This window comes from Gadus chalcogrammus, chromosome 8 (genome assembly GCF_026213295.1).
Source record: "Gadus chalcogrammus isolate NIFS_2021 chromosome 8, NIFS_Gcha_1.0, whole genome shotgun sequence".
NCBI classification, from domain to species: domain Eukaryota; kingdom Metazoa; phylum Chordata; class Actinopteri; order Gadiformes; family Gadidae; genus Gadus; species Gadus chalcogrammus.
In genome coordinates, this window is record NC_079419.1 from 9,383,220 (window position 1) to 9,408,187 (window position 24,968).

At 49.1% G+C, this 24,968-nt stretch overlaps 1 protein-coding gene across 1 annotated transcript in view; it reads left to right on the top strand.

Moving 5' to 3' along the window:
• LOC130387241 (receptor-type tyrosine-protein phosphatase mu-like) overlaps positions 1–24,968 on the top strand; it is a 126,554-nt gene that overhangs the window by 66,851 nt on the left and 34,735 nt on the right. The window contains exons 15-20 of the mRNA XM_056596255.1: positions 10,301–10,458; positions 12,017–12,097; positions 12,582–12,611; positions 14,950–14,961; positions 16,907–17,103; positions 23,963–24,102. Of these exons, the coding sequence (XP_056452230.1) occupies positions 10,301–10,458; positions 12,017–12,097; positions 12,582–12,611; positions 14,950–14,961; positions 16,907–17,103; positions 23,963–24,102 (618 nt within the window). The remainder of the gene's footprint in view (positions 1–10,300; positions 10,459–12,016; positions 12,098–12,581; positions 12,612–14,949; positions 14,962–16,906; positions 17,104–23,962; positions 24,103–24,968) is intronic.

Genomic DNA, 24,968 nt, shown 5'->3' on the forward strand with positions numbered 1-24,968 from the left:
TCTCTATTTTCCGACAGTTAATGTAATAGTTTCCCTTCTCCGCGGCGGTCTCTCTCCTCGTCGCACACCCACCGTAGGCGTGCGAGCGGCGTGATCAACACACAGGGACACAGTGTATATAAAGTAATAGAATTGTTTTCAATTTGCCTTAATCAAAAGGGAGAGGGAGATGATGTCGCCGGATATATTTAGAGTAATTTAGCGTCACCGGCCGGGGGGAATAGGAAATGTGTTTATGCATTCAAACCACTCATTTTGTGTCAACCTTTGGGGTCAGCTATGCAAATGTGATATGTGTGTGTGAAATAGTGTGTTCGTACGCGCTGGATTAAATGCCAGACTGATTGCGGGGGATGGCTCCCCTGTGTATTCGGAGCACACATCCATAGGGTTCTGTAGCAGGTGGGGCCCAAACAGGTGCGCTAGGCCCCGACCTTTCCTCGTCCCCTTGGCCTCGCCAAGCATGAGGCGTCCCACCCCCCCCCCCCGCCGCCCCCCTAGTGTTGTCCACCTTAGCCCTCACGATCACTGAGTGTAAACCACCACGTATGCCACCATCTGATCTGATTTTGTTCATTTCGACTCGTTTTTTTCCAAAACATTAATATATTTTTTACTTTTTTCTTTCCTTTCCATTCCATCCCCCCCTCCACCGCCACCCCCCCCCCCCCCCCCCCCCCCCCCTCCGACCCCCCCGACCCCACCACCTACCTCCACCCCACACGGGCAGAAGAACCTATCAGTCCTACACTTACTACCTGTAAGTAACCACTCCGTGTGATGTCAGTGCCATGCTTTACTCACCCACACACCAATTGCTTTTCTATAGTTTGGCTTTTTTTCCGTTTTTTTTTTTTTACATCTCTCTCTATCTTTTTGTTATTTTTTTGTTCATATCATTGCTCTTCTGGCCCCGGCCGCTAGTGCAGCGCTGTCCTTTGTGAAGGGCTGTGGGAGAGACAGAGCCAGTTGGCTCTCGCGCCGCGGGGGCCACTCGGCCGTTCCACCTGGCCCGGTCTCTGAGGGAAAACCCCGGGCATGCGTTGGGCCGCTGCGTGGATTCCTTCCCTACGGATCTGGACGCCAATGGCGACCGACGCAGAGCCACGCTTTTTTGTATTTTGTTCAGTGTACAACTGAACTGCCTTAACGATAGCCCGGCGGCCGAGAGAGAGAGTAAAAAACATTATTTTTTAAAGAAAAGAGGATCAATATTGCAGCTTGTACATTGGTGCTGATGTTAAATTTTTCATATCGCGTCTGATGACTTCACCACTGTCGAACTTGACAGAGATCGATTTTTTTTTCTCTGCCGCGCCAGCGATGCCTTGGTGCTCTTGTGGACGTCAATGAGTGAGCAGACGAGCATCGCAATTGCCCCAACTGAAACAGAAACCGCCAATCAATCTAAACCCTCAATCAAACAAATACCTATAATCAATCACGTACCTTAGATCAAAGAAAACCTCATAATCAATCACACACCTTCAATCGAACAAATACCCTCAACTACACGTATACCTTCCACCACACATACACCTCCACTCAACATACATACATACATACCTTCAACCACACATACCGTCCTAATCCTCTTCCTAATCTAAGCACCATTCATAAGATAAACTCCCGCCATAACCATCCCTCTTTGAACGCATGTGGTTATCCATGGCGGCTGCCGTACATCCATCCAGCCTCAGAGCTCTGTCGCTCCGTCTTCAACCCGTGTCTTCCACTCATGCACGTTGCATCCTGTCGCACGTTAAACACCCATAAATGTCACCCCGCGCACTGGGGGATGACGGAGTCGTGCCCTTCGAACACGCGCCGTTTTCTGTTTCTTTCGCTGTTTACGTAAATAGCTGCATGTCATTTGCCACCGAGTGCGCCGCCGCTCTATTCAGATTCATGTGTAAATAAAACAATAGCGGGAGCGTTTCTCGCTCGCCCAATTCCGCTGACTGCGGTGAAAGGAGCTTATTGTTACGGCGGCGATGCCTGCTTCCCCCGCCCGTGGCTTGTGCTCCCTCCTCCCGGTAACGGTTGTTTGTGATGGATGACGGCTAATCTGTTATGAGATGTCTGCGATCAAGGGGAGGGGTTGAGGCGGGGTGGCTGCTGGCGGGGGTACACAATGCAGCTCTGGCTTCAAAGGGGAACGTTTCGGGGATACACCTGGAGAAGACGAGTCGGAGGCTTGAACACGCCGAATGTCACTCATCATCGTGGAGCTCAGACTTTCCGAAACAGAGGGCCCTAATGAGTGCTGTGTGTGTGTGTGTGTGTGTGTGTGTGTGTGTGTGTGTGTGTGTGTGTGTGTGTGTGTGTGTGTGTGTGTGTGTGTGTGTGTGTGTGTGTGTGTGTGTGTGTGTGTGTGTGTGTGTGTGTGTGTGTTTGGTTGTGTATGGGCAGGTCTCGGTCAGAAGCGGGTTGTATGGTACCGAGCACTGTTGTGTTGTTGCATAGCTCCTCGTAGGACATTGCCTCAATGTCTTGTATTTTTAGCGGTGAACGCTAAAAATACAAGACATGTCTCGCCATTGTTTCATTTATTATAGCAATTCTACCAGTATTTTACCGGTAGATGGTAGATGAAACCAACTGCAATGCCAGAAATGTTGGTCTCTTGTTGCTGTTGTCATTTCAATGCCGCCTCAGCTGTCACTATGCATTGATCTACAACTTGATGCGTCCCCGTTTGACGATGACATTGTTGGGATCCATGTTTGGATTTTTTGGTACAATACTATGTATAACAATATGAATGATACTGGCTTTGCTCGAGTCTTTACAGGTTCTGTGGTGCTAAAAACGACTGGTAAAACCTTCTCAATAAGGATACATAAATTAAACATTATTTAATTAACAGTTACCTGATGGTCTAGTTATCATTTACTAATGATGTAATGTAATGGGACGAAAACACTAACCCTAACCCTAGCCCCTATGTTGATGCTACTTTGGTTTATCCTCATTGTATAGTGTTACCAGCATACTTCAGTCATGGTACACCAATAGGGTACACAAAAGCCTTAGGAATGTCAGTCAGAAACCACACATTTTGAATATCTGCTCCATGTGTATTTTGTTCAGTTGTTTGTCGCTCAAAGACTATTCAGAGTATCGCGCTTAATGAGAGCTCAGTGGGATCTTTGAGTATAGACTGTGGTTTTGAGCCTTGTTGCTTGTATGTTAATATCCCCAGACGCTGATTGCGTTACAATGCCTCATGGAACCATCGAAACCATTTGGGCCTTGATTTCTCATCAGTGCCAATATTAGAATTTCAGCATATGGGCAATTATACAAATTACAAGCCAGGGATATTACTAAAAATACCTTTTCTCTTCAGTGGGAAAAAAAAAGGATAATTTGGCTGTAGTATCATTCCCACTAACAGAAACAGGCTTCATGGATTCCGAAAGCATTCTTTAAGATGGTCGATTTCGGGTCAGGTCTGGCTCCAACCAACAAAGTGTTGAAGTGAATATTTTGTTTGGATATCGTCACGTTTTCCCTTTCCTTTTGTATCCAGAGAAAAAACGAAATGTCCTCTCTAGACATTATGCGTAAAAATACGCAAACATGTATATGTTTTTAATAAATTATGCATGGGGAACCCTTAAAACCCACCGTCTCCCCCAAGGGACTCCGCAGTGGCGTTCATCTGCACTTTTACCGCAGCCTTGTTGACAGCCTCGGGAGCGCAACACCTCCATGATTGATGGACACCGTTAATGCTCTGATGCATTCATCAAACAAGTCTTTTCAAGGCAAGAGAGCATCAGGCAGTGCACCAAAATATGCACTTTACGTATTTTGCCAGAGGACTCCACTACCACGGCACACACACACATACATCACACACACACGTACACACAGACGTTCACACACACGTACCCACATACACACACACACGTACCGGCCCGCTGATGCACGTCATACAAGTGTCGCTCAGCACGCTCATTAGAGATGCACTTGCATGTTCGATCCAATGCATCGGCCTCTCGTTTCTTTAATCAGGTGGGCCGCGTCCACTGCCTCTGGGGACCCAGGGGGGGGGGGGGGGGGGGATCAAGAGGGCAGAGGGAGTGGACGGTGTGTGATTGTGTCTCTACCAGACGCATCAGATCACATGCCTCGTTACCGCAGAGCGGCCCCAATACCGTGCTGGGTATCCATATATCCTTCAACCATCTGACCAATCACGCCTGCGCGCGGCCGCAGTCGGCTCGTTAGCTGTTTTATTATTCATGCGATGCAGCGGTAACATCTCGTGTTTGTTTTTTTTAGAGATGGTTGCCCCTGGCGTGTTTCGTACCCCGCGGCCGCCCCGGATATTCTTCATATATATGTGTACGTCTCTACATCTCTCCCGGGAGTTATCGGTGAAGTTGATTGGATTGAGTAAAGGTTCTCGGGTGGTCGATAACGAGGACGGCGGTCGAGCCCGTGTCGCTAATCCCGGCTGCCCTGCTGGGTCAGTCGCGGCAGACCAATGTAGAGTTGCACATGCGGTTCACGTGCGCTGTTTGGGAGTGTGCTCTCACGCGACGTGTTCCTTCAACGCTAAATTTTACTCCCTGTTTCGGTGGAAGGTTGCGAAATCTGGACTCAGATTTCGCACAAGATGAGCGTCAGCAACATCTCATCTGAAGTTCATTTTATTTACATCATTACTCCATGTGCTATTCATCGAAACAGAAGTTTTCGTTGTATCACTCACGTCCCAACCCCCAACGTTTCAAATCCCTGCTACTACACATAAAGACTGGTGTCAGAACTTTTACTAGTTGAAGATCCCCATTGTTTCGGCCCGGGCCTGATCCAAGCCTACACACCGCTACATCCCCTAATAGCCTCTGTTCAGCATGTGTCGTTGCGTGAAGCCCACTGAACTTGCCTTGTACAACACAATGTGCTCCGGGCAAACACCTTCATTGAACCTTGCGAGGCAGCAGTAAGGATCCCATTAATTGGAACAAGCCATGCACATTTGTTGCACCTACACGTGCCGCATGCTAATAAGGTGCAGGCTGTCGAGGCGAGAGGAAGGAACACAAACCCTTCCCTGGGACACATATAAACATTGTCATACGATAAAATAAAATAATAGATAAGTAAAAGAAAACATGTGCAAAAAATTAGTACAATTGATAGAAAATAAAGGCAGAGTTAAAAAAGCATTTTAGAAAGTGTAATGTATTTAAGATCCGATCAACAGTCTCTCTGGTACCCTCCAACCCGGATTCTAGGACTCTTACCCAGACCGAACTCGGGTCTCAAACCCTTCAAAGTTCATGTCTCTGGTACCCACGTCGGGACTCCAACCCGGCCCTCAATGAACTTGGTCCATTCTCCGGGACTCCAACCCCTAGTCGGTGAAACTCGAGAGTTGTAGAAGAGAGAGAAAAAGCAGAATAGGGCAAGATTTTGAAACAAAACAGCCACCTCTCCGCCATTCAGAAGTGTTGCATTCCCGCACCTTGTGATTGACAGGCAAGAGGGATTCCAAGAACCAATCAGGGAAGAGATGGCACGATTGATCAGACGTGAGCAGGGAGCGGGCCTTAATCTATATTCTCCCATATAGAGGCAGACGCAGTCTACTAGAAACAGATGGATCTAACAGAGCATTTCACTCACTAATAGCTGACAGATGGCTTTGGCATTCCAAGCAAATTACACTCAATTGATTAGCGCGGTAATGGTACCCACAACACCTTTGATAAAAGTATTAAGTATAGGCTAGACCAGTTTGCTTTAGTCACAATATGATTGTTTTGGAATGATGTGCACTCATTCAGCAGTATTTTTAGATGGCTGTGGTAAGGGATGGGGAATGAATGTTGGATGACTTGTGGAGGGTTCAGTCTGCAGAGAAGTGTATGAATTAGACGTTTGTCATCACAAGAACAATTCCATAATCCATCGAAGAGGCATAAAACCAAGATATCTCAACGCAGTGCGACTTGTTCACATGATTGTTTGCAAAGAAAACCCTGAAATCGATTTGTCAGCTTTCCTGTCAGCCACCAGATATTAAAAGGCATTCACGATACTGATATCACAGCAAGTTTGCTTAAACTAATGGGAATATCGCATTTTTGAAATAACTCACACTTGTTGAGCTTCCCACATGACATAATTAATTAACCAAATATCAGGCCGTTATTTTCATGGGGAAAAGCAGCTATGTTCAATCCAACACTTCCAGTATCAAAGACGGTACTTGATGGTTAAATGTGGCCCTTCTTCCATCACTAAAGAACAATAGTAAATTATGCCCACATTCTGCGTTTTGTGAATCTATTCAGGCGTTTTTTTTGTAGCTGTGTGGCATGTCAGGTGGCTATTTTAATTCAATATCAATCCAGATGACTCTTGTAAGCAGGAGTGACTCCCACTACATCCAATCAGGAAAGATCACATCTCCGCTGTGCTTCACTATAACCTGTCTGGAAAATGTCGTATTCCGGAAGGAGCTCACACATTGTACTCTGTACTCTATATATCAAATTTGTTTCCCCAACATGATTATATATACAGTGTGTGTTGTTAAGGAAGGTTGTAAACCACATACAGGTTTTACTAACCAATAAATATCCACTTCCCGTCATGTAGCCACCATGAACCGCACTTTATATTGTTGACGGTTGGATTTGAAAACACACGAATAGTTGGTTTATAGTTTAACGATAGGAGTATATATTTCTTTATTTCCTCCGACGTGAGCCTCTTTCACCAGGGCGCCTCTTTCACCAGGGCGGCTCTTTCACCAGGGCGGCTCTCTCAAATAGAGACGGCTCTCGTAGCTTCCCGGCTCAATGCCATCTTTTCTTTGAGGGGGGGGGGCATAGAAATGACTACGCTCTCAAGGCTCTTCATTATGTTACCCTACACAAACACACACGCGCGCACGCACAAGCACACAATAACACATACACACACACACGCACTAAAAAATATATTAGCAGAACCAACAATTTAGCAGATGTATTAGCGGCTTCAGGGACAATACATCTCCTTAACTGCGCACGCCCAAACTCATACAGAGGCACCGAAATCGTTTATTTTTGAATTTCTGAAAAGATATGTTCAAGGAAGTGAATGGATAATTGCAAATAATGAACAGATTGGTCAAAGAATGTCTGATCTTTGGGTCCACGGATGAGTGACAGACACAGAGTGAATAAGCAAACTTGGCGACGAGAGAACGGAAGATTGTTGGAACCGTGTCACAAAATTCGAAGATCTGAATCCCCCCCCCCCCCCCCTCCCCGCACAGATTATGTTTTGTTTTCAAAGGAGCGTCTGCCACTGACTCCTGGCTGCATGTCAGTCAGGCGTCTGGCGGTTAGCAAACACGCAAACACGGCGTCGGGCGCGTTAAAGTCATCTAATGAAGCCTCCTTTTGTCTCCGCGTCGCATGGTGCCCTGTGTACACTGATCTCTGGCACGGGAACGAGGACGCCACGCTGAGCACGAGGTTTTTGAAGCGCCTTCGCTTTTCAGAAGCTGTTGCCGCGGTGACGACGCCTCCCGCCGAACACGCCGACAAACAACGAACACAAAGATGCGCGTGCGTCTTTGTGTTCGTTGTTTGTCGGCGTGTTCGGCGGGAGGCGTCGTTGTTTGTCGGCGTGTTCGGCGGGAGGCGTCGTTGTTTGTCGGCGTGTTCGGCGGGAGGCGTCGTACACACGCCATCTCACACACACACACACAATCTCGGAGACATTCCCCGCTACCCCCTCTTTATGTTCTCGCTCAACTATCGCAGTTAGGAGGTCTGTTGTGTTCGCTCAGATCGGAGCTAGGCTAGGGCGGAACCAGAGGCATGCTCTCTAATGAGACCCGCCTGATGTAGTTACCTGAAGCCTCATCTCCATCTATTTCGATTCTACAGTCATAGCTTTCATCTGTTACTCTCTCTCTTTCTAGTCCCAGGCGCACTCCCAGCGTGACATACCGGCGGCGCCGTTTAGAGCAACTTTCCGTCGGGTTTTCCCTTTTTTTTTTGTCTCTCTCTCTCTGTTTTGAAGCCAAGCGCTCAGGCCAGCGAATCGGGACGCGCCGACGATGGCTGCTGTTCCCCCCCGTGCGCACGCGGCTAGGCTAACTCCTGGGGAACATGATGAATGGCCCTGTGGCGTCAACACACAAGCAACTCCTACTGTACACATTCTTGTTCTCTGTGGCTCGCCGCATCAGACGCTGTAATACAGCCATCTATCACGCCGGCGCTCTCCCCCCCCCCCCTCCTCTTCTCGTACAGACGAACGAGGGGTAGAATGGCACGCCAATTAATCCTCATCGTCACGCCCACGCCGACCGGCCTTGCGCCGCACCGTGGCCGTCCCGCTGCTCCTGCATGTGTTTGGTCCAAGTCCAACGGAAAAGGAAGCATCACAACGGATCAGGAGCACGACTAGCAGAAGGGCACAGAAGCCGAAACACACACGAGACGCGCACAAACATAGTCGAATAAAAACTAGTTTGGGCTGAGGTATAAAAATAAGCGGTTTCTTGATCTTCCTCCTCGTGCCATGCCTTGCTCGAGGCCTCTCTCGTCTTCCTCTCCTCCTTCCTCTCTCCTCTCGATTATACTATAAATGATGCTTGGGGGGGGGGGGGGGGGGGGGGGGGGGGAGCGAGAGAGAGAGATAGACATGATTGCCATTTTGTTTCGGCGCTAATTGCATATTAAAGACGAGGTAGCGGCTCCCACAGAACGGGGGGGACGTCACCACTTTGTCATTCAGCCGCCGGGAGAAAGCGATTCCCCACTATTAGCCCCACGCCGCGGCCTTCAGAGGCAAAGCGACTGCAGTTGTTTGAAGGCCCGCGGGGCACCCGCCGCCATATGGCACGAGGCACCCACGGAATTGAATAAACAGAGGATGTTTTTTGCGAAAAACAACACGACGGGTGAGCCGTAGCCATTAAGGCCCGCGGCCGACGCTCCCCGAGAAGAGCAAGAACAAGAGACAAACAAAAACCCGCCACAGCGTCAGCGGGCTGAGGGGTCACACTGAGAGCTACAAAGTAGGGGGGCCGGGCAGTGTGCACGGCGCCGCAGCCTCATTCGTTATTCACCTCCCGCCCTGCCTCCGCCCGCGGCCATAAAGCGATGCGCCGCGGCTGTGCCCACTGCAAAGTCCCTCCCGCGCAGATTGGCTTTTATTTATTTTCAGGGGGTGGGGTGGGGTGGGGGGGGGGGTCGGTTTAGGATTCATCCCTGATCATGGCCTGGAAGCACCCAGGATTACTTTGCTTGTTTGAGTTTCTGCAAGGATCGGGTCAGGACACATCAATAGAAGACGGAAATCAGTGCAAAGTGGTGTTCTCGTGTGTGTGTGTGTGTGTGTGTGTGTGTGTGTGTGTGTGTGTGTGTGTGTGTGTGTGTGTGTGTGTGTGTGTGTGTGTGTGTGTGTGTGTGTGTGTGTGTGTGTGTGTGTGTGTGTGTGTGTGTGTGTGTGTGTGTGTTGTGATGGTCCTGGTTAGTGGGTATTTCCGTGACCAACACAAAGTGTGCTGACGTGCGTTTGTGTGCGTATTCCCTCCACAAACTTTTTCCGTCGCGTTACTCTAACAAGGGCACATATTTCACGGCTGCAGTACATTAAATTGAAGTAGGTCAATAAAAGCAGGTTGACTGTTTTAGTTCACTGGTGAATCTCCCCATCCCCAGCCCGCTCAGAACAGTGCGGCTAATTTTAAATCATCAATACCGCTGATGTATTTGGGTTAGGGTGTCACACCTTTCCCAGCGTCGGCCCCAGAGTACGGTATTTAATTCTAATCAAACAATGTGACCAGAAGAGCCATGGGCCTCCCGTAATACACTGTGGGCTATTTACGGGGAGCTAACCGCCTTTATCCGTCATCCTCTTCCCTCCGTGTGCAATTCTTATGCAAAGATTATATAACAACTCATGGATCGTTCTTTAAAAACATAGGTGGCCTATATTTGTCAGCAAGTTCTCCTTAACGGCCCTTATAGCTCTCATCATCCTTTTAAGATACTATTTATCTACAGTGTATATCACAGACCTTATAGTTACTTATTTTGTTGTATTTTCCTTAAACAACAATATCTTTCCATTGCATCCTATACCCAGGTGCCAGTCCAGGAGAGCAGGGAATAATCATGTCTCTCTCTCTCTCTCTCTCTCTCTCTCTCTCTCTCTCTCTCTCTCTCTCTCTCTCTCTCTCTCTCTCTCTCTCTCTCTCTCTCTCTCTCTCTCTCTCTCCCCTTCTCCCTCCCTTGTGCGTCCACTGGGGCTCGAACCCGTGCAGGAAGCTGGCGAAGAAGCGCAAGGAGACGATGAACAGCACGCGGCAGGAGATGACGGTGATGGTCAACTCCATGGACAAGAGCTACACGGAGCAGGGCACCAACTGCGACGAGGCGCTGTCCTTCATGGACACACACAACCACACGCTCACCGCCCGCAGCGAGTGTGCGCTCACACTCAACGCACGCAGCGAGTGCAGCCTGACGCTCAACGGGCGAGGTACGGGCCGGGGATGCCTCCGCCGCTTTAACAACCCCCCCCCCCCCCCCCCCCTCCAAAAAAAGTTATCTCTGTCCCGCTTACTGGTTTTTATTTGAAATTGTAAAAGTTGAAGTTATTTTTTTCATCAACGCATCGGAGTTTCACAGATCCCATTTAGAAAGAGAATGTGTTACAGAGAGGCTTTCAACACTGGTCATTTATATCCCTTTGTTTTGATGTATGTCTGTGCGGGTTTTTTCTTCTTCTCCTACTTTAAAGCCTGCAGCGTTTCTTTTCTCTTTTTTTTTTCAGGGGGGCTCGTGAGATTCGGGTTTAAAAACGCTCTTAACGTTTTATACTGCCATTGAATTATAATACTGGCGCTCATTTACATGGGAGTCACATTTGAGCTGCTCAGACTAACGCTGTTACTACTTCACATACACTTCAGACTCCAGACAACATGAAAAGATCTGCGTTCGTTTGGATGGATACAGAATCCTCTAATTTCATAATCTCTCTCACCATAATACAAGGGCTTCATTAATATCCCTTAAAGTATTTGTATATGAGCAAATCCAGTTTTTCACGTTTAATTTCCGTTAGGCTGAAAAAAGAAAAAAAACTAAATCTGGTCAACAACCTTAATTATTGAATAACCTTAGCAAAATAATAACTTTTTCACAGTGTGCCATCTTTGTTAACAGATGAGTAAATACATTGTTTTGCATGGGCTGGCAGAAACGGTGTGTGTCCCATGATCAATAATCGCTGCTTAAGGAAACCCCAACAAGCACCTTGTGAAATCCCAGGTCTCTGTGTCCATTATCACTACCCATTTCCACTACGGCTTAACGCGGGTCGTACCCCCAAAATAACCAGGTTTTCAAGATGAGCACAAACATACATACATACATACATACATACATAGGTCACTATGGCACGCTAAGCCACTCATTATCTCCATCGCCGCTCTTAAACAAACCGCACAGATGATGGACAGCCCGGCTAAACCTTCATCCAGGGTCCCGACCTGGTATAATTCCCAAAAGTCACAACCAACAGATTCATTCGCCCAGAAGGCTTAGGGGGGGAATGAGCCCCAAAGATGCAGTGACCTTCCTTAACTGTCTGTCACCGCTGATTATTAACCCTGCGTCTCTCTCTGTCACTTTGGCGCACAGTCTTCGAGACAAACCGTCTCAACTGTCCTGGAAAAAATGGATGTACCAGCGGTTCACCTTCTGTCCCTGATTTGACCCTCCTAAAGCCAACAACACTCACAGTGTGCAGCAGAACACCTGCTTAAAGGCTATAAACGTACAGGGCTACACTCTTAACATGGACATTTGCTCTGTCGGCATTGCACTGCCATCATTTGAGCTTTGCTGTAACCTCTGCCCAGAGAACAACTTGTCCTGTCTTCGGGAACGGTTCAGTGTATCTTTAGTCCTATTAAGCAGGTTTGAATTGTTCCGTTGATGTCTTTTTACGCCGTGTTCATTTCTGTTCACAGCTGGGTCTTCGCCTTCCTCCTTCACGCTGGCGAAATCCAACACTCTGACTACCTCCATTCCCCCCAACACTTACTACCCAGGTAAAACTTTATAACCAACGGAAACAGCTCCATGATATTGCCTCTGTAATCCTCACCATGAATCCATGAAAATGCTGACGGGTTTTCCGGTGAGATCTTCTTTAGTGTAGTACTTTACCCATATTCCAATGCATGAAAACTATTCAATCGATTAATATCATGTCAAAATTTTGCTACATTGACTTGGTTGTCCTTAATGTTACCAGTTACCCAAATGTTTTATCATTTGTTTAGCTCTTTATTATGTTGGTGTTATTGTTCCTTGTCAAGGGAAAATACTAACAATCATCTGTGAGAGTTTCCGGTCAAATATATGAATTATCTGAATTTATTCCGATTTTGTCTCCGGTTTTTGCGTGATCGAAAGAAAGTGTCAATTGTATTAATGGTAGTTTTTTTTAAAGAATGTTTGTGTTTTAATTGTTATTCATTCATTAAAATTCTCTTCCCTCTCTCCACCTCCACCTCTCATGTCGGGTAGGAGCTGATCCATTTGTGCCAACTGCTATTCTAGGTGAGACACGTTCTGCTTTCTTCCCCCACGGGCTTTGGATCGTATTCAATATTTATCTCTTTGTACTTTTCCCGTAGAAATGTAAAGGTGTCCACAATGTTGCAAAGTACTGCACTACATTAGCAAGTCTCGCAAGCGTTTGATCGCACAGGCAATCCGAGCTGAAACCATCATTCCCTCCCTTTGGTTTTGGTTGGGCTCTTTTCACTGGAGAACTGCTTCCTCACCACCATACCTGCCTGCATCCCCCCCTCCCCCCCCCCCACACACATGACAACCCCTTACCCTCCCTTCAGTACCCCACTTCTCCCCATCATCATAGCAAGGGGCTCCCTCGGGGGGGAGGGGGGGATTGGGGGGGGCGGAGGCTGGCTTCACTGCATCCCATCCGCGTTTGCGTTTGTCGTTGCGTGTGACGTCACTTAACATCGTTTGACCTCTCATATGCATGGACCAGACGTGTGGCCTGGATGTGGGCGGCCGGGTAGGGGGGGGAGGGGGGGGGGGGGGGGGTTGGGCGTGGAGGAAGGGGTGTGGTATGCGCAGTATATGCTACTGTGCAGAGGGCGGCAGCGTTACACACAGACACATGGAAGAGAAGCGAATGGGTGAGAGACTGAGGTAGGAAGCAACCCATATCTCTCTCTCGCTCTCGCTCTCTCTCTTTCTCCCTCTCTCTCTCTCTCTCTCTCTTTCTCCCTCTCTCTCAGTCTCTCTCTCTCTCTCTCTCTCTTTCTCCCTCTCTCTCTGTCTCAACGACCCCCTCCACCACGCCTCCACAGAAATGAACGAGTATATGTAAATAGTGTCATGGTCAGAATATCTAAGGACTCTAGAATAACGTGATGCCCCTCTATCACCTCCACCTCTACCTCCCCCCCCTGCCCCTCTCTCCGCTGTGCATTCTACCCCCCTCCCCCCTCACCCGCCCCCCTCTCCCCTCCAAAACAACAACCTTTTCTATTATTCTTTTTAATGTCCCCCTCCCCACAACCTCTTGCCTGTGGCTAAACTCTAGTGACCCAATTGTTACGTTGCGTCTTTTTTTTCTCCTCCCCGTTGCTGTTGTTGTTGTTTGTTTTGTTTCCTTCCCCACCCGTGTTTATCCGTCTTGCTCGGTGATAAAGCAGAATAATAAAGAGCATTTAGTTTTTCTGCGTTAATTATTGCTGGCCTTTGTTGGAGCATGCAGAGCAGCAGCAGCAGCAGTGTAGCGTCAGACCGAGCGCAGAAAACCATGGCTCCTAAGTGGGGCACTGGTGCAGCAATAATTCACTACTGCAGGCCACGACGGGAGAAAACACCCAGCGCAACGCTTTCTCTATTGTTCCCCCCCCCCCGAAATACTCTGTGAAATCGCCCCCCTTTTTCCCTTCAACAAAATACTACAATATGTATTTTTTGTATCTCAAATTTATTTATTTATCTTCTCAAAACTACGACCTCTGACGCTCTGGCGTCCTGCCTGTCGTGGGGACAGCGTGCGTATGGCCCGCTCGCAAATTAATGAGGCGTGGGACAATTAACATGAGATTAAGGCGCGCCGGGGAAGGTTACACACTCGCGGCCGTGACGGGGGCCCCGCCGTGTTTCAGGTCGGCCCCGTCAGCGGCGATTACAAGCGACAGGCCGACCGAGCGCCCGGGCCCTCTGATTGTCCTCCTGGTTGCCCCTTATGAGGTGCGCGGGTGTCCTCGCCCGCCCTGCGGGAAATCACGGCCCAGGCTCGTGACGGCGAGACGTGCACATGACAGCAGACATTAAGGACCCAGATAGAATCAGGATAGTCCCACGCGTAACAAACCGGACTCCCCTTCAGTGGCCTTTTTGTCGTTGTTTTAGTTTGTTCCCCCCCTCCACATCCCCACCACCATTACATGCTTGTTTCCCTTGTTTATTTATTTCATTTTTGTCTTGCACTGATGAACCTGCCCCTCCCCCCCATCCATCCAACTTAACAACCCCACCATCGCACCCCCACCCTCCCCCCACCTAAAGGCTATGACTTGGCCACTTTGTACAGGGGGGGGCATGGGAGCGGCCCTGTAGCCTAGCTCTCTGGACCATTACTTTACTGTGACAGGTTCTTCTCGTGCTGTATTGTTGCTTACCCCCTCTCTCTTTCTCTTCTCCTTCCCTCTCTGTTTCTCTCGTTCACTTTTTCTCTCTGCCTCTCTCTCTCTCTCTCGCCCTCTATCTCTGTCTCTCTGTCTCTCTCTCTCTCTCTCTCTCTCTCTCTCTCTCTCTCTCTCTCTCTCTCTCTCTCTCTCTCTCTCTCTCTCTCTCTCTCTCTCTCTCTCCAAACACTTAACCTCTTATGTATCTGCTATCTAAAAAGTCCCCATTAATGGTAAGTTTTAACCCCCAAATGGGCCCTGGGTTGTTTGGGGGTGGTGGAAGGAGGTGGTGTTTGCTCAGCAAGCAGGCCAAAGCGTAAGAAAAAAAGAAAAGAAAAAAAAAAGAAACCAAAAAGAAAACCAAAAGCATAAGAAACGTCTGCTTCTGACATGGACACCATGACATCACTGCATGGGCCCCGGACATGTCAGCATCCCACCGCCCTCTGCCTTCCTGCCCACCGAAACCATTAGCCTAGCATGATCACAGTACAGTGCCCATAATACTGCAGCATCACCCCTCCTGCCCCATGCATCCTCCTGTCATCTCCAACCCCCACCCTCTATGTCGTTCCCTTGTAATTATTATTACTATTATTAGTATTGATATCAGTTATACAGTCGGCGGGAGGTTAATGTTGTGGTTTCATTTTTCTTCCGTTGTCATTTATTCGGGTGGAGGGGGTCTCGGTTTGGGGGGGGGGCGGAATCCGACGTTGTGTGTCTGTGTGTGTGCGTGTGTGTGTGTTTGCGTGCCGCTTTCCACGCTGCCTGCTGCCACACGCTTCTCTGGTCTGCCCCACCGCACCCCCCGCTCTCCTCCATTCCTCCTCCCGCCCCCGTCCCTCCATGTATACATACCGACCCCCCCTCGCCTCTGCCACTCACCATGGGTTCTAGTGGGGGGGGGGGGGCTGTGCCCCCAACACTCGCCAAAATATAATGGGGAATAAAAAACTCGTACAGCCTCTTTATGAGTCTTTATGCACTCTCGCCTTGCTACCCTCCCAACCCCCCCCCCCCCCCCCCCCCGGGCTCTTCGGAGCCCACCCCCTCCCACCCATCACTTAGTGGGTACTATCTTAACAGCATAACCCTAATATAGTAAGTGCACTACCAAGAGGCCACACTTTGCCAGTTAAGAGGCCGGTTGTAGAGAAAAAAGCGTTTTCTCCCGGCCACACCCACACAAACACACACACACACACACACACGCATCGGGACGGACCCCAAACCTTCCCCACTGCATTGACTCATCCTATTACTCAATGATGTCGTGTTTGTTGTGACCATCCATAACAGAGAGATCACTGACTTTACAAGGGGCTTGTTTACCAATCGGGATGGGCTTGACATAATGGGTCTACAGCGGTAAATGAGTCTTAAGCCTTCTGTCGGGAAGTGCACTTCCTCACAGTGAGAGACAGGGCCGGACTCTGAGACTGAGCGCTACGTCCTCATAGATATATATTGTGACTAGATAACACCTGAGCTGCGCTGTTCAGTGGAACGTCTGCGTCAATGCCGCCGCCATCGTGCCACGGGGTAACCTGATTGAATGAACGTTGATGGTGCTGCGGTCCCTTTACACTCAGAATCACTCTAAATCGCCTGGATTTTTAAGCAATTTTCAAGCAGGTTTCTGGTGTTCGTGGCAATGATAATAAAAAGAATAAAAACACTTGTCTGATCTATGTCGGACACCAACCCGCTTGAAGATTGCTAAAAAATAAGGCGATTTTGAGTGATTTTGAGTGTTAAAGGACCTTAATATCCTCAGTGCTCAGGGTGCATGTGAGGCAAGACCCCCCGGCACCCTCCCCCCCCCCGAGCAATTACAACGGCAGCTACCATTAGCGGCTACGTTTAGCAGCAGCTATGTTTAGGGGGGCGCCCTCATTAAACGGCACATAACAATAGCGGTGTAGCATTAAGACCATTCTACCGTGACAGGGCATTATGTCACCCCTATCAATCGGCCACACACACGCACGCACTCACACACACACACACACACACACACACACACACACACACACACCGCACCTGTAACGATACACTGATGAAACCCCAACCACCCATCCTGACTCCTGCCTTTTTATCTCCGAACAACCCGCCTCCCCCCAACCCTTCCCTCCCTCCCTCCGTCCGTCCGTCCGTCCGTCCGTCCCGAAGCAGACGAGAGCCAGACCATGGGCAGCGACACCAGCAGCCTGGTGCAGTCCCACACCCACTCGTCGCTGCGGAAGCGGGAGCCCGTGGACGTGCCCTACCAGACGGGCCAGCTGCACCCGGCCATCCGCGTGGCCGACCTCCTGCAGCACATCACCCAGATGAAGTGCTCCGAGGGCTACGGCTTCAAGGAGGAGTACGAGGTAAAGGTGGAGGGGCTAAAACACAGCACCCTGTCCTGTCCTGTCGCGCCGTCACCCCCCCCCCCCCCACCACCCCCCCTTGTTGTCTTCCCAAGTCCAGCCTTGGGGAGGGATTGCTATTTAAAACAACCTTGGGAGTTTCCTTGCAGGGAGATAGGTCTGCCGCCCTTGGTGAAAGTTCTTTTTTTCTCCAGGCGCCGGTCCAAATATGGTGGGCTTTGTCTCTGTGTGTGTGTGTGTGTGTGTGTGTGTGTGTGTGTGTGTGTGTGTGTGTGTGTGTGTGTGTGTGTGTGTGTTGAGTTTCCTGTGATTTTTGTATTGATGGTTGTTACTTCCTCATCTGTCAGTGATAGAATTCTGTTTTCCATTTCTCTCTCTCTCTCTCTCTCTCTCTCTCTCTCTCTCTCTCTCTCTCTCTCTCTCCTCTCTCTCTCTCTCTCTCTCTAACTCTCTAACTCTCATTGTTTCACTCCCTTCCTCTCCTCACTTGCTGTCTGTCTCTCTCTCACCCCCTCCATCTCTCTCGCTCTCTCCCCTCCACCTCTCTGCCTCCACCTCTCTCCCCCCGTCTCCCCTGCTCTCCTCTCCTCCCCCCGTCTCGCTCTCTATCTCCTGCTCTCCCCTGGTGTTTGCTGCAGCTCAGCAGAACTGTTTTGTTTCTCCCCAGATGCACTTTTATGATGAATTGTTAATGTCCCCCGTCTCGATGCGTTTACAGTGTGATTTGTTTTGTCGTTCATCTGTTTCTTGTTGTCTCGTAGTGATGGCACATTTGCACTGGCGCCGTGTTGTACTTGTTTGTGCATCTGCTTTTGCGTACATACGCGTGTGTGTGTGTGTGTGTGTGTGTGTGTGTGTGTGTGTGTGTGTGTGTGTGTGTGTGTGTGTGTGTGTGTGTGTGTGTGTGTGTGTGTGTGTGTGTGTGTGTGTGTGTTTCACATCATGCCGCCCCAGTTCCCCCCTCAGAGACCGCATAGACGCGGTAGGGCCAACGTGAGAAGCAACGGCTTGAAAAGTTAAGTGCAAAAAAGAGTGAGAGATGACAGCGCGGCGATGTGCTGCCTCCCCCCCCCCCCGGTCTGCATCCGGTCCGATTAGCCTGGGGTAGCGCTGCTCTCCTAAGGAGACTGTCACACAGCAGCCACTGTAATCTGACACCTGGCACCAGGCGGCTCCTGCTCACCGCGCACACGGCCTCTCTCATTAAGGCGGGCAGCAGCACTCTGCTGCTCCCCCTCACCGTCCCCCGCTCAGCCAGCACAGCCAATCAGCCGACGGCCAATCCCAAGCCGGCCACGCCGCCAGTCAACAACCAGCCGTTCAACAGCTACACCAACCAATGATACATCGGACACTTAACGGCCGCCCAGCCACCGTTCAGCCGCCGTACACTTTGCAGTCATCCAGCCGGTCAGCCGGCCGCGCCGACCCGCCATTTAGCGAGAGGCTAGTCGGCCAGTTCATCGCCAGCCAGCCAATAAAACAACCAGTCGATTATCTTGTTAACCACCCCACCAATTACCAATCAACCAATCATGTCATCGGCCATGGTGCCAGCTATCCAGCCCTGTGGGAGCCAGTCCACCAGGCAGTCCACCAGCCAGTCATTCAGCAGCAAGTCACCAGCAGGCAGTCCACCCGCCAGTCATTCAGTAGGCAGTCATTCAGTAGGCAGTCATTCAGCAGCCCGCATTCACCAGCTAGTCGACCAGCCAGTCATTCAGTAGGCAGTCTTTCAGCAGGAAGTCATTCAGCAACCAGTCATTTAGCAACCATTCATTCAGCAGCAAGTGATTCAGCAGGCAGTCGACAGCCAGTCATTCAGAAGCAAGTGATTCAGTGGACCATCATTCACTAGCCGGTCATTCAGCAGTCATTCAGCAGACAGTCCACCAGCCAGTCATTCAGCAGCCAGTCATTAGGCAACAAGCCATTCAGCCGCAATTATTCATCAGGCAGTCAACCAGCCAGTCATTAGACAGCAAGTCATTCAGCAGCCTGTCCTTCAGCAGTCAGTGCAAGTGCCAAGACATTTTCCGTAGTCCATCACCACCCGCCATTCCTCATTCCCAAGTGCCGCATTAAACAAGCTTCAATTTCTCCTTTTCATTTTCCATTCTCATCCCTCACTTTTCATTCTGTCTTTTATTCATCTCGCCGGTCTTCATTATTGATGCCATCATAGTATTTAACTGTGCATAGCGCAATAACAGTGTGTAATGCAATAAAAACAGCAATGAAAATGGATGATGTAATAAGACGCTGATAGTCTAACAACAGGCTTTAGGACATAAGGACATTTGTCATTTTTGTTCAGGTTATTATCTTGAACTTTATTAAGCAAATGTCACAGCCACACACACACACACACACACACACACACACACCTAATAGAAGGGCAAACTGGAATAGGGGCTTTGGGATTTGTGGGTTTGGGATTTGATTGGATGTTCAAGGGAACGTATTCATAAAAAGAGTTCTGAATCAAGTGATCAGAAACTAATAAGTAAATCTACTCGGCTAACCGGTGTAATCTACTTTAGCCTGCCCATCCTATGACCGCTTATTAATGTATGTTCACAAACATCTCAAGTTATGGGGGGATTATATATCATTATCAGCGTTTATCAGCCTTTCTTACATTGGAAAAAGGATCACGTCCATTTTCAGTGATCCAATTATGCACAATTAATTACATTATCAAGGATTGGTAGGCCTTCTCTAATTGCCTCCTTATTTAATTTCTCCCTCTCTCTCTCTCTCTCCCTATTTCTCTCACTCTTGTCTCCCCTCACCAAGCCTCTCTCTCTCCCATTTTCCCCGTCTTCCCCTCATCTTCAATTCACCACACTTACACCACGGAGGTGTGAAGCTAACTAATGTAGCCTCCCCAGGCTAGTTGCTGCAGCAGCCAGCATCATTGAGGTGGCTGGTTGGCAGGCTGCCCTGCGGGCCTGCATTGGGCCCACGCAACTGGAACACCACCGTTGTGTAATAGGCAGTCCAAAGGCTCCACGGCAGAAGCACAAAAACCCAGGCACCATCACCCCCTTTCCACAAGGAGACACACACACACACGCAGGCAGGACCACTCTCTCCCTCTCGCTCGCGCACACACACTCACACTCAATCATGCTGTCACCTTGCTGTCTCCCCAGCCCCAATTTGACACCATAAAGGCGGGTCGGGCTTCTTGTGGAGACGAATCGAGCTCATTCTCACTTGACTAAAGTGATTCATTTCTATGTTTTGTTCCCTGTGAGTGTCCGCAGTTCCTGTGTGTGTGTGTGTGTGTGTGTGTGTGTGTGTGTGTGTGTGTGTGTGTGTGTGTGTGTGTGTGTGTGTGTGTGTGTGTGTGTGTGTGTGTGTGTGTGTGTGTGCGTGTGTGTGTGTAATATATATATATATATATATATATAGAGCTCACTCTGTCTCAGGGTATCTCAATGCCCATTTTAATAATTCTCTCTCCTTCTTTTGTACAATGAGCTCACCATATGGGCACAGGCTGTGCCTTTTTAAGCTGTTGACTTCTTAAGCTGTTGACTTAACACTGTGCTGTATCTCTTTCTGACCCCCGCTTCTCGTTACTCTGTACCCTTACTTTGGATCAGATCAATGAGGTAAGCCGACTTTGGTATATTTGTGCACTTTTCTAGACGTGTAGATGATCACTTTGGAGTAGAGATTTATAAAAGCATATATCTGACAGACAGATGGAGTGTGCGGAGTGTGCTCGCTGGCTCTTCTTCTGTACCCTATAAGCCCTTTCAGATTTCAATGTCTCACTTTTTGGGACCCAAGACTAAAAAGAGGCATTTACCAACAGAAGCAATGCCACAAAAGATTCTGACAGTGCACAAATGTTCACAGCCTTAACAGTGACACCTTGACAGTACCATTTGTTATGGCAAAGAATGAGATATAAATGTAGATATCAATCTTGTACTTGAGTTTGTGAGTATGTGCAATATGCCACATCCTCTTTGTATACTTGCCAATTGCTCCACATTGCTGTACTAAAGAGTCTTTGAAAGCATTGGTAGAATTTCAAAATAAGAGCCTGGAACAATGACCAAAACCATCACAATTCTAATGATAAATATATGTATATATATTACCAGGTTGGACTTGTTATGAATGAGGTGTAGTTCATCCTCAAATGCTGCTAATTAAACACATACACTATCATCTCTCATAAACCTAAAGTTACATTTAATAAAACAAATGTATTTCATTTGCAAATTCAAATTGAATGCTTTATAAGCTCTTTAGAAGGCCAATGTTTGACGTAAATAAGTGAACGCATGTCAAAACAATGCACGTTTCACACTCTTAAGAGAGACCACAGTATTTGTTATATATATATATATCGTCACTGCATCATATGTATATTCCATTGTGTTATGTCGTTGCTGTGAATTGTCCAATATTGTCGTGTAGCACAGTTTGGCAGATACACATGTTGTATTTGATATGAAAACCCTGAAGCCGTTGCTTTAACACAGCTCACCCGAAACAACAACATTCATACAAGTCAATCCGAATGGGACTTTGAGGGCCTTGAGACCTTGCTATTGTGTTACTGTTGTGTGTGCGTGTGTGTGTGCCCGGTGTCCTCACGTTGCTACAGTTGGATTCTATCTCGCGCCAATCATCGAAAAAATACACGCCAGTGAAAAGCACAATCCTAATATTGGCAAACGCCTTCGAACAAAATGCACAACTCTCTAAATAAGGGTTTTTAGTGAGTGATTTAAAGATGGGCCATAAAGTAACAGCAGGCGCGGTGTTTTGATATATCGCATTCAGATAAATCCACTGCGTCATCAGTTTTTATGGGCCACCAACTGTTGTCTTTTCAAATTAACAAGTAGGTACTTTGAAGCCAGTCACCTGGAAACAAAGATTGATTCATTTAATTTGGATACAAGGAGGTTCTGCGAGACGAGAATGGTGTTGTCGTCGGAGTGCTTCTATCATATCCACCACTTCTCATGGTTATCCCCTGGGCTCCTCCACGCTGCTCAGAACAGTCCCCCCCCCCCCCCCCCCCCACCCGTTTAAGACAGAACTATTATGAACCAGTGACAGGTAACACCTTTTAGTGCGAACGAGATTTCCCCGAGACTTATATGAGTCTTATCCTTCGGAGTGACAGCGAGAATGACATTGCCCGGGACATTTTCACAAGACTTACGGCCTGCCGTGTGTGTGTGTGTGTGTGTGTGTGTGTGTGTGGTGTGTGTGTGTTGTGTGTGTGTGTGTGTGTGTGTGTTGTGTGTGTGTGTGTGTGTGTGTGTGTGTGGTGTGTGTGTGTGTGTGTGTGTGTGTGTGTGTGTGTGTGTGGGGCGGACTCCAGCATATAATATGCCTCGGGTAGACGCACATCAATCATGATGGAATATAGGGAGCCTATTTTCTTCCTTTTTTTTTGTAAGCGTATTAAAGCTGTTTCTCGGCGAAATCACTAATCCTAAGGCCTAGGCAGCCCGAGTGTGTCCTTGAGTTGGGTCTTTAAAGGCCTCTGTGTGGCTCCACGGCTTCCAAATGAGATGAATGAATGCAACATTGATGAGTGACTAATAGCTCCCTGGAGCAACCGAAAATATGTCTGCATGCGAGACACACGCGCACGCACGCACACACACACACACACACACACACACACACACACACACACACACACACACACACACACACACACACAAACATACGCGCGTCTCACAGGGAAAAACACCCTCAACCCTCCTAAAACCGAGTGATTGTCTCTGACGGATGTCTCACGAGTCTGTAATTGATGATAATCATGCAGTCAGAGTTGCAACGTATTCGCAGCGTTCTCACACATAGACACAAGGTGATTACAAGAAGAACGAGGTTGGGGGGTCGCGGAGTTGAGGGGAGGGGAGGAGGAGAGTGGGTGTCCATGAAACTATAACGTGCTCCTGTCCATGCTTGTCCACCAGTTAAGTCTGCACCCCCAAACCTTCACTCCCATCGCCCACCCCTCTTGGCTGACTCCTCCTCCCCCCCCCCCCACCACCACCACAAGGGACCCAGCCTTACTAAGTCACGGGAGGCACCAGAGATGTATTTTCATAATTTGCCTTAACTGTGCCTTGGATGGTGCCAGGCTGGAAGCCTCCCCAGCGAGGCACGATACATATTTCATGAGGGGGTAATCTGAGTCGAGCGGTTTTTGATCTGCCGATGATGATGATGAGCTAGGCTGAATTACCCCCCCCACCACCACCACCACCCCTGGTCTGCAACGAGTGGTGTTGAGTGAGTGCTTCAGATTTCAGACAGGGGCCGGGGGAGATGGAACTAGCACTGCCTCCTCCTGGTTGGAGCTCTGGGGGGGGGGGGGGGGGGGGGGGAGGAGGAGGAGGGAGGAGGAGGAGGAGGAGGAGGGGGGGGAGGAGGAGGAGGAGGAGGAGTAGGGAGGGCAGGAGGAGATTGTTGCATCACGGGTTGAACGCGACGCGTGGGACCGTTCGTGCCCTCGCGCTGCTCCCGGTTTGACACACATCTCCTTGTCGCCTCTCCGTCTCCTCCGCCTCCCAGTCCCGCCCCCCCCCCCCCCCCCCCCCATGTCAAATAATGAGCTGGAGACATCTCAGTCTTTCTTATGTTGAGTTTCCCTTTCCTGCCTTATCCTTCCCCTTCCCCACGCGCCGTCTGTTGGCTGCGTGCCACCGCTGTCTCGCTGCCTCTTGCCGATCCGAAAGAGAAGGAGTGTGTGTGCTCCGTCGGGGTCGGGCTCATCCCGCTCAGGCCGCTCTCGGCGTTCTCCGACCCACTGTGTTCTCTGTGCTCCTCCTCCCCTTCCTCTCTCCTCGTCTCTCTCTCCCAGAGTTTCTTCGAAGGACAGTCGGCGCCCTGGGACTCTGCCAAAAAGGACGAGAACCGCATGAAGAACCGATACGGGAACATCATCGCATGTGCGTGTAAGACGGCGCCGGGGGCCCACTCCGGGTGGTCCGCTCTGCGTGTGTCAGTGTGTGTGTGTGTGTGTGTCTGTGTGTTTGTGTGTGTGTGTCAGTGTGTGTATCTCTGTGTGATTTATCGGCCAGGCCCTGACATGCTGGATAACTATAAGCTGCTCAAACACGGTTTTATCTCCAGCCAATGGAAAAGAAGACTTTTGACCTTTTCCCTCTGTACTTTTTATCTCTCCTTTATCGCCGCCTGCGCCCCTTCGCTTTATGAGAAATGGGCTACAGGAGTGTGTACCTGGGAGGTCACCTGCTTGGTGTGCAGCGTGGGGACGGGGTTAGGCTATAGAGTGTGGGCCGGTGGCGCCAGCGGAGCTGCCGTGTAAAGTGTGCCCTCAGTGCCCATTAGTGCTGACTAGGGACTACATTTCAAGCCTCCTCAAGTTTCGCCAATTTATAGGTTGAGCAAGTTTGACAGCGCTTCAGGGCTCATGAAACCAGATGTTCCCGAGATAGGGTTTAAAGAAGAAAAAATGCCTCGTCGGTTATCTTTTTCTGCATATACGGCAGGCGAGAAGGCAGTGAGAAGTATTATATTTTTTTTGTTCCATTCGTCGTACGAGGCCGTTCCATATGCTGTCGCAGCGAGACGGGTCTCCCTCTCTGTCCTTTTATCTCACTCAGTCGCCTTTAAGTTGTCTTACCGTTAAGCTCGTTATTATTTCTTTCTCTAAATCCACCCCTATTGGTTGGTTTTACTGTCTCTTACTCTGCTCTCTCTCCCTTGCTCTTTCAATGTCTCTCTCTCTCTCTCTCTCTCTGTCTCTCTGTCTCTCTCTGTCTCTCTCTCTCTCTCTCTCTCTCTCTCTCTGTCTCTCATGGCTCTACTCTCTCTGTCTCTCTCTCTCTCTCTCTCCTCTCGTG